Below are 14,142 nucleotides of genomic sequence, written 5' to 3'. Positions count from 1 at the left end.
GGCTTGTTTCAACCCAAATATTAAAAAAAAACATTTTATGTTGTGGACCGATTATATGCCAACAGTTTGACTAATAGTCTTCCAGTTGCACTGCAGCTCAGTGTGCATCATGTATGACTTGAGCATTTTTCCCCAACATGTTTGACTGCTCCTTTAAGGTTTTTGGTCAGCCATTTAGTACATGTCATATTAAACCTTTGCTATCATTTTAATAACCTGTTCTCACATACAACTACACCCATTTGATTTCAGGGCTGCAGAGGATTTATTCGGCAGGCAGCCACGAAATTACTTGCTTTTGATGCCTAGAAACCTTGGATCAGGTCCAGTCTTCAGTTTTGTTTTTGTTTTGTTTTTTTCTTCTTTTTGGATTAAGCTCCAACACACAATGCCTACAGCCACTGAATTACCAAGCAATTATTCAAATCCTTCAGTTTTGCTTTGTGACGAGTGTCCCTGAAGTCCTTCACCCTTTTATTTTTCTTACCAAAAAAAGCTTTATTATGGCCAGACTCCATGGAGAGACTTTGGCAAAAGGGAAAGTGAACTTCTTCCTTTGAAAACCCAGATTAAGGAAACGAAAGTGAACTTTTTTTTTTCTTTTCTCCTGTCTGTTTGGTTTTTTGCCAGGTCAAGTCACTTTCCTCAACATTGGGTAATATTGGTTTAAGATATCGGTTACTATCTCTGACTGGAGATTTAAAACAGTTGGATCATTTGTAAAAATGAGTCTTTTGAATGTACATACGTGCAGAAATAATGATGGACTCCCCATTCTGGATAATATTAAAGCAGTGTATGTCCACCCAAAAAAACAGGGATTTCCAGCATGCACCACATTGCAGCTCGTCCGGTTCTCACTTTCAAATGCTTTGTCTCACGCCAAGTACTCAGTTTTACTTGAAAGCTGCTGAGATCCACTGGTATACAAAAAAACTAAGATTCTTTTGCTCGTTAGGTGGTTTTAATTTTAATGAACTGATAAGTTTTTTTCTACACAGTCTGCAACTGTCATGTCACATCTCAAGTTGTATTCTAAAAATTTTATTCACTATTCTAAATTAGTCCAATGCAACCAGAATTCTTTTTTTTATTGTATAAGTAACAAATACCCTCCTTCTCTGGAAAAAAGCATGCCATTTGTGTGAGTATGCTTTTATTAGTTTTACCCAAACTGAACATAGAAATATTTCATTTTTTCTAAATGTTGTATTCTATATACTGTACTCTACTTTCATCAAATAAAACGTGAATGCAAGAAAACTATTTGTTCAACTTTTATCATCTTTTGCTGGAGACTTCATCCTCCCCTCACCTTCATCAGCCCTGCACCCAGGACGTAATGAGAGCAACATAATGATGATTGCATTTATATTTAATACTTGATGGTTGGGAGACGGGTTGCCTTTTTGCTTGCTAAACAACAACAGCACAAGGAGAGATTCAGACTTGACCTTTGCAGCAGAAAACCTGGGATGGCAAACTCGATTAGGTCCATCGCTCTTGTCTGCATGCAGAACAGTTTTATTTCCAGTTCACACAGCTCGGTGCTTTCACACTCCTCCTCTCACACCACCTCGGGTCAGTGCATTCTGTGACAAATGTAGGCACGAATTGGCTCAACACAGTTTAAAGCATTTCGGAGGAATGTGTTGGACTCCATCACTTCGTCTTGAACAAGTAATAGGAGTGAACTCGCCTTTTGCTCTGGGGGGCTAATGTTCTCACTCTTGCTCTCTCTCTGTACTGATAGGATGGCATAAAACGCTGCTGCAAAGTTGCTGTTTTCAACTTTAAAATGAACAATTCAGTCTGGGGGCTTACAGAGAAATGTCAACAGAGTGTGTGCAGCAGTAGAGAAATGTTGAGACAAAGTAAAACCAAAAGATTTTTTTTTCCCACTGAAACATTATCTGAAAATGTACATAATACATCAAAAGTACTCATTATGCAGAATTCTTCACAAAAGATGAAATGAATCCAGTTTCTGACTAAATGAATTAGACATTAATGAAGCAGATGGTTAAGGTGGAGCTCATATTAAATACTTTATCTGTTGGGTTGTTAGTTTAATCTATTATGGAACATCATATTTTATTTGTTAACCATATGTTCTCGAAAATGTTAAACCGGGCGCCAAGGCTCTCAGTTCTCTTGCATTGGAACAAGTAAAGTATTTTTCAGTTCAAAGTGTGAAATATTATTTTCGTCTCGAGGCTTCCGTACTGGTAATTTGAAATAAAACAGAAGGCAATTGCACGAGGAAGCAATGCTCGGAGCAGGATTAGGTCCGTGTTGAAAGAAAAGTATGGGAGGCTTTCAATACACCCGTGCCCAAATTGTGAAGGTTTAAAAGCAATTGGACCCTTGGCTGCTTTCCAGCTGCTGTAGACTAAAGGCAAGAAAGACCCCGCAAACGAGCTGGAGCTCAAGGTGTCCGAGGTGAAAGTCTCGCTGCGCATCGCAACAAGATGAGACAGAAGTATCTGCCGGCCTCTGCAGAGTCCCACAAGTGAAGTCTAATGACACTTGTCAACGCAACACTAAAACATAATTACATCCAACTTAATGTGAACGGCTCATGTGACTTTTGCTCTTTTATACTTTGTGTTAAAAGAACTTCAACTCCCACACATTTATCAATTTTGGTGTGAATGTGATCAAAGCAGAGATGTTTTCATGCGCTCATTATTTTCTTCTTGAATTGGGATGTGCAGAGGCAAGTGAGCCTCATGATGGGAAAATTGAGTTGCTGGACTGTGGAGTGAAAATGCACAACCTCTGAAGATGTGCTAAACTTTCCATCACGCCGAAGCGTTTCAGCAGCCGCTCAGAGGTTACACGTCTTTCCTCTCGACTACCTTTTAGAAATTACTTCTCTTTGCAGCAGCCAACTCTTGATGGTGACACAACACCAGCAAGCCTAATATGAAATACCTGCAGTAAATATGAAGCTTTTATATTTATGTTGCTAAATATTGATGTTTTCAACAGATTTGCATGTATTAAACTTGAGCAGCCACAATACTCATGACAATTTTTTTCATAATCATTATATATATATATATATATATATAAAAAAATGATCAAGAGACATTTCAAATTTTTAAAAATACCCATTCACACGGCCATTTTTGCAGTAGTTTTTTATTTCTGTCAGTGCAAAACTGGAATGTCTTACAAACTTCAACATAAAAAAAAAAGAAAAGTTTTAGTATCTCGCCAGTAAGGGAAAAAAGATCTGGCACTGTTGTGTGTCAAATTACATGTGATTCAGTGTGTATGGTGGTTTGGGACAGTCCAATTCAGGGGCACAAAAAGCGACATAGTATCACGTCCTTTCAGGGATTTCTTTTTAATAACTCCTGCTGATGTGATCTGTGGAAAGAAAAAAGCAGCAGTGAAAGAGAAGTTAGTGACATCGAGGTCACAGAAGTAGTTATTCACAGACAACAAAGAAACAAGACAATATGGTGTGACCTTCCTCGCCGCTAGCAAGCCTGAAAATTCAATATGAGGGTTTTCTAGGAAAGCCGAGGCAATATATGGCATGATGCAGTCCTCCCGAGAGAGACATCTTATCACACACACTTTGTGGAGCCGTTCCACAGAGAATGAAGTGATAAACTGGCAACGAAGAGTAGTGTGACTGAGAGCACCCGAAGGACAATGCTATATTTCCTATACATGTATTTACAGTCCGCTGAGAGAAAAGACACAGAGTGCAGATCCATGTTGCGAGGTGCTCGTCTTCACTGAATGAAGGCGATTGAATGATTCTTTAAACTGACTGGTGTTCATTTTTGCCGACACAGACTTCAGTGATGAAGGGCGGACAGATGTTGTGGGTTTGTGAGCTCTGAGCTCCCAAATCGATTCCAGCCTCAACGTAACACGAGGGACAACAGGCAGCCTCAAGCATTATGTCTTTATTGTGACATTTCTATGCTATTTCATATGTTCCTCTCCCATTACATCAGCTTTGTTTGTGAAACATGTTCATATGAAGCGCAAGAGCTGACAGTATATTATGAAAATGAATCCATGAAGTGTGCAGCGTAATGGGGGAGGGGCCTCGTCTCACAGCAAAAACATCCCCAGTTCATGTCCCGGCTTTTAGGCTTCCCTATTTGCATATTCTGGGTGTAATTGTACAGACCAGGGGTGTCAAGGCTTGTGGGTTAAAACGGGCTCTAATCCTGCCCAAGAAACAAGCAAGCAAATAGAATAAAACTAGCAAGAAACCTTCGACTTTTAAACAGTTTTGAGGAATGCAAAAGGCTTCAGAATGCAACGGTTAAGGTAGATTTTTTGAGCATTTCACATATTTTGTACTTGAAAGCATCAGTAAAACTGACTTCATTTTGAGATTGGAGTCATTTTTGTTACTAATTGTGAAGTGGTTTTTTTGTGAAACCTTATAGCTGGCGCCACAACAAAGCAACGACATTGAATTTAAAATTTAAAGGTTATTATGGAAATATTTTATATACATGATGAAGTTGGGCTGCATGTGGCCCTTGAGCTAAAGTGAGTTTGACAAACCTGCTATAGACTGATCTGTAAAATGAGTGGAGTAAAAATGAGGTTCAGACACATGGCAAGATAACTAAATATTGCTTGCGTGCAGCCAGCCACAAAAACAATGATGTTTTTTTAAATTGCTCCATTGTTCGTGGCGTGCGAATTTTGGAGCAAGAGCACTGCAAATGAGCGGCTTTTGTAGTCGTATGACTTTGTTGCTGCAGTTTGGGCCACGTTCCAGAGTGCAGTGTGAAAGTGAACTACTAACAACTAGCAAAATATGTCAAAGTCATTCACACCTTCATTTGAAGTGCCCGAATCAAACCCGACTATCCTCTGTGGCAGCACCCATAGTTTTGTTATCGTGCAAAAAATACAAGTGCATTTTGAAAATGTTGACATTTAAGCCACTTTTCTTTCAATCTACATGAACAACTCTAAATAAAATATGGAGGTTCTGCACTGCCATGGTGTTTCTCTTTAGAATGAAGGATAAAAAGCCTGTTGCTTCTCATAGTACACGAGATTTCTGCAGCATTTAGCAAGCATGTGTCTTACCTTCTGTAAGGGGGCAGGGCAACACGAGATGGACACGAGATCTCATTCAGCCAATGAAGTTCATCACAACGAGATGAAGGACGGTGTGAGCGAATAGAAAGTCAGCGAAGGCCCGTTCGGGGGAGATGGACAGGAAGTCCCCTTTGTTCTGTGGGTTGATCTGGATACGAAGACACACTAAAGAGAAGAAAGATGAAAAAGAAAGGTTTTGTATCACTTACAAAACAGTATTTGTCTATCATGTTTTTGATCAACTATCAGTAGTAGTTAAACCATCAGAATTGCCTCCTAACAGGATTGTAATATTCTCCACGGGTTCAATTTAAAAATAAACCTCCCCTTTTTGGGTGGAGGTGGGGGGTGAGGACCAGCAATACCAATGCAGTGGTCACAGAACCACTTGTGTTCCATTGGCGTAACACAGCAGTTATTACAGACACATACAAAAAATAAAGAATCATCAAATTTTTTTCAAATTCCAAGCATCTCACGAGCACAAGAGAAGTTAAACTACTTATTGCCTGTGTCATAGAAGGTTCCGAGCGCAGTTGAAGTGAAAGTTTTCCCTGAATGGAAGGACCATTAATTTTTTTGTAGCTTAACTCGAGGTTGCAGACCCGATGAGGTTGAACTTTTCACTGGGATTGCTTTGGTTGTCTATGTAGAAGCAATGATTGCTATGTAGGGAAAAAGATGCAGAGTATAGAGCTGCTTGGCAAGAGACGACGGAGCAGGAGGCTGTTAGGAGGTTCACGGATGGAGGGAGAGAGGACATGCAGGTGATTAGTGTGACGAAAGAGGAGACAGGAGGCAGAGACTATGGAAGATGATCTGCTCTAATAACCTCAAAAATGCTAAACGAAGAAGTCCTGTTTTCACTCAAATATCAAAGTGTGGATGATATTAGTTTCCTTCAGAGTGCAGGAGTGACGGTACCATAGTCTACTGCTTACAAAAGACTTACTACATAATATTACAACCCGGTTATGCAGATCTTCTGCTGATGCAACGGTTGACAGTACAGAAGCTGAAAACCACTCAACAGCAAGAAAGAAGAATAGAAAGGTTGAAATCTGGCAAAAGCGACCAAGAGCAGATCCATGGAATGAGGGAACAATAATTTTCCTTTGCTAAATTGATGTAAGGGTCAACATGACACCTAAGACACACTGCAAAAATAACTAAGGAATTAATGAAGGATAAGAAGTGGAAAACTCTAAAATGATGGAGTCCATTTCCAGACCGAAGACCCATAGAGCAACTAAGCTACCTGCTGAAAAGATATCAAGTCTCATTCACATTATATTCACCTGCTCTAATATTTTCATGTCCAAAAGTACCATGCCCCAAGCTATTTTTTCCGTTCCACATATACAATCCAGTACATATTAGCTTAAATGTACATGTCTTGTCTAAGGTATATCGTTTGACATCAAATGCAAACGTTTTTAAATTAAAGAAGTGTCCTGTCGCAATACCTGTGGGAGGGAGTGGAGGAAATGGCTCGTGTATTGAGCACCATGGTCATATTTTACTGCATTCATGTCTTTTGAGGGCTGAGGTATAACTCTCCATTGAGAAGAGTGGTGGAGTGGCTGCTGCAGCTCGTACCGCTGCTTCAATACGTGATATTAAACATAAGCATTGAAGAAGTGCTAATATTTATTTAGTGCCAACATTCAAACTGCACAGATTTCCCCTTCGATTGCTAGTGTTGTAGTGCTCAAGACCGGTCTTGGTCTCGATATGTTCTAGTGTCAAGTCTTGACTTGGTCTTGGCGTCTTGGTCTCGGGATGGCAGGTCTTGATTTGGTTCTTGGTCTCAAAATCTTGGGTCTCATCTGGTGATGATCTAGTCTTGGTCTAGACTACAACACGAACGATTACAATAGTCACATGCACACGAATTATGCTCCGTTATAGCACCATCCGCTACTTCTACAGACTAAAAGTGCATTATATCAAATTAATCATAAAAAAATGGATTACAACTCCTGGTGCTAACTCGTGCTAGCTCGGTAGCTAACTTGAGTCTATAAAGACACGAGTCCCACGTGTGACTATAAAATCAGCAACTGACGCTGGCCGACAGTCACACAGCTTCGAAATGCACATGCAACCGAGTCGACATTTACCTGCGAGGATAAAGGAGCCCACACAGGAGATGAATCCGGACAGAAAGCTATTGAAGGGGAAGGTTCCGACGAGCAGACAGTAGAGGAACTGCAGCGCTCCCGTCAGCAGGATGTACAGCAGATAAGCGTCCACCACCTTCAGCTTGTTGGGCGTCGTGGTGGTGTACTCCTCCAGGAACCGGGAGATGACAGAGATCACCGAGTTCGACATGATTTCTGCGACTCAAACTGTACAAAGTGACACCAAAGAGGCTCCTCTTCCCCCAGTCAAAGCAGTGACGTGTCCTCACACACCGGAACCGCCCTCGTTGCAACGAACAAAACGTCCGAGTAGCAACAAAAGCCTCTATATCTCAGGTCCGACTTTAAGGAGCGTAAAAGCGTTTGACACTTTTTTTTTCGAGACATTTCACTTTTATTGTGAGCGTCCACACTATTTTATTATTTCTATTTTGCTCTTAATTTGTGAATGTTTTCCTCTTCCCTGAACACCCGAGGCCTGCTGACAAACTCTCACTTCTTTTAAATCAGGACACTATTATTTTTCCAACAAACATTAGATTTTACGGATTTTTATTCACTTTATTTTATAATTCACCTATAATTATTTGTGAATTGTGTTGTGTCTGAATGGTGCTATGTAAGTTAACTCGCCCTGTCTTAAGCATCTGAGACTTACAAGTTCAATGTTTTGGGTTTTTTTTTTCAACATGAAAATCTGTATATTAGTATATCCATTCATCTTCACTTTATACTGTTCAGCTGGAGGAAACCCATTCATACTCAGGGAGAACAGGTAAACTCCACACAGAAAAGCCTGGCCAGGATTTGAACCCACGACTGGTCGTTGTGGGACAAGAGGACAAACGACTGCTCCATTTTACCACTTCCAGGTGTTGTTGGAATAGAATATAGTGGGTACTTATTTCAATACTTCTGAAATTACTTTCAAACGAACAACACTTAGAATGACTTGAAGTTAATCAATGTATACGGTTTGTTTTGTTTTTAAAAGAAAAACAGTAGTATATGCAAAATACAAACGTCCGCATTTACATAATTCACTTAATCTGGCGTCTTTAATTCAGTTAAGGGTTAATGATCACACTGCTTACATTTAAAGCACCTTTTATTCCCACTCTTGTTTCTTTCTGTATCCTATTAATGTCTGTTTGGTCTTTTTTCACATTATTTGTTTGATCGAATAAATATCTAATCATCCATCTTCAAAATAACTCTGGAGGATATTTTTGTTTTTTATATTTGTTTAAGCATATTTTTAATTCATTTATATAGATTGTTGATTAATACGTTGTTTCCCTCTCTAATTTAGATTTCGATTTATTGTGGTTTTTCTAAATTGCGAAAATGTTGAAAACTGATCTAAAAGACGGGATAAAACAAAGATGCTACATCCGGAAAGATGATGAACTTCAACAGTTATTTGGGATGCAGTTGTTCATCAACTTCAATCTAATTTCCAACAGTGTTGGGTTTTTTTTCATGAAGACAACGAGCCAGGCTTTCTTTTTTGGTTGAAAATATGGTGTATTTGTTTTCTCATTATTTCAAAGTGTCCTCTCACTCACGTGCGATAAACACGACCATAGTCGCCCTTTGAGTGTGGGCGATCCATCTTCTCAATAAGCGATCTTTGCACTCGGTCACGTGACGTAGGAGCGAAAGAGTTACAAAACAGCTGAAACTAGCATAGCTCCGTTCATGTAATGACAACACGGACATATAACAGCCAGAGAGATCAAGCTCCATTCATGTGAAAGCAGCACCCGGAACATGTCAACCGATGGATCCTGCTACGACCTCAGCTCCTCTTCAAAACGACAGTGAGCCCGAGTGAGTAACAAGCTCTCACAACACAAGCTGTCTCCAACCACATGTCAGCTCAACTTCTACAAACTGGATGAACTGAGGCTTTGTTTTATTGACTGTGCATCACATACTTGGGGAATGTGCTTTGTCATTGTGTCTGTTTCCTACTTTCAGTTCCAAGGCTTTGATTACAGAACTTTTTATGCTTTGACATTCGTAGGACAATATACTTGGAACACATGAAGCAAGTTTTATTTTGAATTCAGCTATTATTTTCCTCACATGTGCTGTATTTGACCTTTATGACAGCCCCACTACAATAAATCAGTGAAGTTGCCGTAAATTATGTGATTTGGCAACGTTTCCTGTTATGTAAGTGGCACCATGGAGCCCGCAGGAGTGGCTCATTCTAGATTAAATTATATTGGGATGAATTTATCCTCCTGACAAGCATGTTGTGTTTTTTTATTTAATAGTCGCCGTCTTGAAAGGAAGGGCAACAGTGACACTTCTTCAAATGACTCAGCAAAATTAAAGTGCTCCTTTGAAAGTAGAGCATGTGAAAAGTGTGGTGGACCTGTTGTGCACTGATGGTGGAGGTAGAAATGTGAAACAAGCTGACAAAATGGAGAAGATAATTTCAACCCATCTTTTTGTTTTAGAAGAGACACGACAACAACTAAAACTTGGTAAGACACTTGTCGCATTGTGTGCTTGTGTGAAAATAAAACCCCAACTAATGAGTGGTAATAGATAACTACAAAACAAATTAACCTTTCAGTTGTGCAGTGTCCCTGCCCTGGCAGGCCAGCCTGATGACAATGAAATGTGACACCTTTGTACGTGCACAATGCAAATATTAACTTTGGCTACAGCGGCTTTCACTTTGGACCTGTGCCGGATGCATTGAGCCTGCATTGATCCTGCATAGCATTTCCTCTCGAGCCACCGGCCTTTCATTCTTCACACGTTTCTTTCCATTTTGCTTCTGTCAGGTCCAGTTCAGTCTGGAGTCTGTGGCCTTCCTGGCGTCCAACTTCCATGTCTCTTTTGAAGACTGCGGAGTCCAAGATCCTCGCCTGTAAGAGCACGTTGGCGTCATGCTGCGTTGCGTGATTATACTGAATACCCAGGAGTGGATGTAAATATAAAACTGTTCTTTGGTACGGCAGGTATTCAAAATGACCTATGGGCCAGATTTGTGACCCTACCAAACCAGGACCGGATATGGACCCTGACACTCGCCAACAAGTCGACACGCAAACCAGCAGAACAAGGTACTCTCCTCTGCCATCATTTTCTCAGTGTTTGTGTTCTTCCAAAAAGAAATCCCACAGAGCTATACAGCATACATCATAATCCAGACTACGTAACTCTGATGTCTTTCTCCTTCCTACTTTCCCCCCAGCACCCAAGACCCCCCTGGTAATGATACACGGCTTTGGTGGAGGGGTGGGACTGTGGATCAGGAATCTGGATGCGTTGAGTCGGTCACGGGCCGTCTACGCCTTCGACCTCCTGGGCTTCGGCAGGAGTTCCAGGCCTCCGTTTCCTTCAGACGCTGCCAAGGCAGAAGAGCAGTTTGTCAGCTCCATCGAACAGTGGAGGCAGTCTGTTGGCCTGGAAAACATGATTCTCCTGGGACACAGTCTGGGGGGGTACCTGGCTACCTCCTACGCCATCCAATATCCATCTAGGTAATAAAGCAGATGAGCTACGTTATGGAAAAATATATTTAAAAAAAAAACATCAAGGGCAGCAACACCGAATGACGGTAAAAGAAAGTGATTTACCGTTCGGTTTAAGGATTCAAGACATCACTGAATCAGTTCTGTAGAGAGACATTACTGAAGTCAGAGATTATGCTTGAGTCATATATATGTGTTGGCAGTGGCACTAACAATGTTAAAAGTGTCATCCTGCTGTTAAAAAAGATATTTTGATATTGTGAAAAAGGCACTTTTTTGGTTTTCTTTCTAAAATAAACATGATTCCCAAAACAGGTAGGTAATACATTCTGTTACAGCAATATTTTTTTTTTAAACATTAATAGTGCCTCTGATTTATGCTCATAATACGATTTATTGCAGTAACAAAGGCAAAAAAAACAACCCCACAACACCCAGCTTTGCACTTTCTCTCAACTCTGAAAGCCTATTATTAGGCTTTTAAGTCACAAAGGTTTTCTGCTTTGGTTCGGTCTCGCTGTGTTTTCAGGCTCTGGAGGCCATTCAGACCCAACAAGCTGTTGTTTGATGGATTGATAAAAAGATCAATGTTTGCCAGTATGTTTGCTTGAGCAGCCTTTTTTTATTATTCTATATATTTTACAGGTTATTCTGTTTCCTCTGAAGAGGTTTAGAGATGTAAGTAAATATTTCTAGGATGGCATTTTTACCAAAATACAGGAAGCTATCAGATAAAACCGTGCTATATATTTGGATTATGCTCATAAAAAGTGCTTCCACATTTGTCGAGATAAGCACAAAAATCCTAAAAACCATTTGTGAAATGTGAGATGATTACAAATCAGAGTCAGTTTCTACATCACAATCGTATCTGGCTGTCTTTTTGCAGAGTTTCTCACCTCGTCTTGGTAGATCCCTGGGGTTTCCCTGAGCGACCCCAGCCTCAGCCCCAAGATGCTCAAGGCCAGGGTACAGAGGTGGTGAAGAGGCCTCTTCCCCGCTGGGTGAAAGCCATCGCAGCAGTCGTTTCACTCTTCAACCCGCTGGCTGTCATTAGAGCAGCAGGCCCATGGGGTAACCGGTCTTTGGTCATGTTATGGTGAATATAGTAGCATAATTATCTGTGCCCCCCCCCCCCCCCCATCTCATATTATGCTGTCTTTCATTCAGGTCCAGGCTTGGTGAACAGGTTTCGTCCTGATTTCAAAAGAAAATTTGAGGATCTGTTTGACGATGACACCATGACACAGTACATCTACCACTGCAATGCACAAACACCAAGGTATTAAAAAAAAAAAAAAAATTATAATTTCAGCTTACAAAAAGCTGTGCCACAAACTACTGATGTCCTACCGTGTCTCGTTCTGCCTCATAGTGGAGAGGTGGGTTTCCGAGCCATGTCCGAGTCCCTGGGTTGGGCAAAAAGTCCCATGCTGCAGCGCGTTCATCTACTGCCCCCGACCATGCCCGTCACCATGGTGTATGGAGCACAGTCCTGGGTCGACAGCTCGTCAGGCGACAGCGTGGCCCAGATTAGGGGTGAGAGCCACACCAGAGTCCAGGTGAGAGGAGATTTACACATTAAAATCCATCGATACGTAAACCGTCTTGTCTGAAATACAATATTGAGCTTCGAATTTAATTGTGTCTGTTCCCTTCTGCAGCTGATTAATGCAGCCTCTCACCACGTGTATGCAGACCAGCCAGACGAGTTCAACAGAGTGGTGGAAAATATATGTAAAACAGTTGACTGACCATCTGTGAGTGTATGTTCTGCATATGAGCACTGACCGGGTATAGACAATTCGTATTTTAGCACTGCAGCCTTTGCATGTGAAGCATGCCGGAGGGTTTTTGTATCGGGGCATATCGAAAGAGAATGAGTTTGAATGTAATTACATTTTTTTGTATTGTGACAAGTTATGAAGATTATTGCTGTCGAATTGCATTATGATATATATATAAGCCAGTGTATTTAGATTCATTTATAACTCCATTGAACTCAGTTGTTAACCTCATTACAGCATTGTATTATGCTGTTTTTTTATTGATCCATGCATATATTTCATATTGCACTCGGTGTGTTTATAAGTGGTGGCCACGTGACGGTTGAGTCACTCTTGAACTTGTGCCTGACATTTGTTTCACTGCCCCTCACTTCTATGTTTCTCCCACTGTATCACACAACTGTCTGTATTTTAAATGTGAAAGCAATAAAGCCACACATGACATTGAATGCCCCACGCGCTGCACTTTATAGCCCAACCAGTAGAGGGCGGTAATATGTGATATTTCGAGGCGCTGTCTGTATCCGGTGGAGGTGAGGAATAGTTGATAAATAGTCGGAGCCAAATTGAAATAAATCAGTTTGTTTAAATGGCATTTTAAAATTGCAAAATTAGTAATAAAAACAGTAAGAAATGTAAACAAGTGAGAACATATACCTTTTATAAATAATGTCAAACATGTGAGGAAAGAGACTTAAAGAAATGTGTTAAACAAGTCAAGCAGAGATGTCTAAAAAAACAAAAAACATTCGTATATAAATAATTTTATAAGGCTGAGTGATAGTTGGTTGAGTGATGTCCAAATAAGCACTTAAATAAAAAAAAAAAAACAGAAGGGAGTAAATATTTCAAGGTCTGCAAATACTAAAAGTGTAAAAGCTTCACTTTTAACTGAAAGGGAAACATTTGCCAAACAAGTCAAGTGTTCCTGTTTTAAACAGCCAACACAATTTAAACAAGTAAGGCATGTCTGTGAGTGGAAACTGACATTTTCGATGTCCAAATATTAAAAAAAACAACAGCAGAAGAGGATTTACTCTGCGTTTTGTTTTGGAGTTTTGCTGATGATATGATCTTATTAAACAAACACACAAAATCCACATGAAACGTATACCTTGTAGTTACAAACTAACAAATACTCTTACGTCAGAACACAGATAATCAAGTTAAATGCCTCACAACAGGGACCAGATAAATGTGTTTATGGCAAAAATTGATTCTACACTCGTACAATGAGTAAATTGGATAAATCAATATGTAAACCACGAAAATGAAGCATAGGAAAAATGTTAAGCCTTTAACAAAGAACATCTGCAGTTCTATTGTTTCTTCCAAATGATTAAATATAAATTCATGTCAATCATCAAAAACAGGATTAACTAGTTTGTGTTATGTTTTGGCCACATTTACCTTTGCGAAAACTTCTCCCCAAGTCACTGCATTGATATATTTGACTTGAAATAAAAGAAAAAGGGGAAACATGCCTGAGCACAACCAAAGAACCATTGCATAGTGGAATAATGGTAAATGGTCTAGATTTATATAGCGCCTTCTAACCACACTGAGTGCAGTCCCAAAGCGCTTTACATATCAGTCATTCACCCATTCACACTCACATTC

General features: G+C 40.1%; 2 protein-coding genes across 3 annotated transcripts; one reads left to right on the top strand and one right to left on the bottom strand.

Moving 5' to 3' along the window:
- Window positions 1-3,145: 3,145 nt before the first annotated feature.
- Window positions 3,146-7,507, bottom strand: dad1 (defender against cell death 1). Its single transcript, XM_080504161.1, has 3 exons — window positions 7,218-7,507; window positions 5,083-5,259; window positions 3,146-3,378 (listed from the first exon to the last, which is right to left on the bottom strand). The coding sequence occupies exons 1-2, from the start codon at window positions 7,426-7,428 to the stop codon at window positions 5,129-5,131; spliced, it is 342 nt and encodes a 113-aa protein (XP_080360287.1). The 5' UTR covers window positions 7,429-7,507; the 3' UTR covers window positions 3,146-3,378; window positions 5,083-5,128.
- Window positions 7,508-8,902: 1,395 nt separating this feature from the next.
- On the top strand, window positions 8,903-12,971 carry abhd4 (abhydrolase domain containing 4, N-acyl phospholipase B). 2 transcript variants are annotated; one of them, XM_080503760.1, is made up of 9 exons: window positions 8,903-9,071; window positions 9,710-9,736; window positions 10,043-10,128; window positions 10,220-10,324; window positions 10,456-10,744; window positions 11,625-11,809; window positions 11,906-12,017; window positions 12,111-12,297; window positions 12,400-12,971. In XM_080503760.1, exons 1-9 carry the CDS (start codon window positions 9,022-9,024, stop codon window positions 12,487-12,489), a joined length of 1,131 nt encoding a protein of 376 aa, XP_080359886.1. In that variant the 5' UTR covers window positions 8,903-9,021; the 3' UTR covers window positions 12,490-12,971. The 2 variants fall into 2 exon arrangements, with proteins under 2 accessions (XP_080359886.1, XP_080359887.1); XM_080503761.1 differs by lacking the exon at window positions 9,710-9,736.
- Window positions 12,972-14,142: the final 1,171 nt, after the last annotated feature.

This window comes from Blennius ocellaris (assembly GCF_963422515.1).
Source record: "Blennius ocellaris genome assembly, chromosome: 10".
In the NCBI taxonomy this organism is placed as follows: Eukaryota; Metazoa; Chordata; class Actinopteri; order Blenniiformes; family Blenniidae; genus Blennius; species Blennius ocellaris.
The sequence above is the reverse complement of the archived record's forward strand: the minus strand, read 5'-3'. Positions and strand labels throughout refer to the sequence as shown.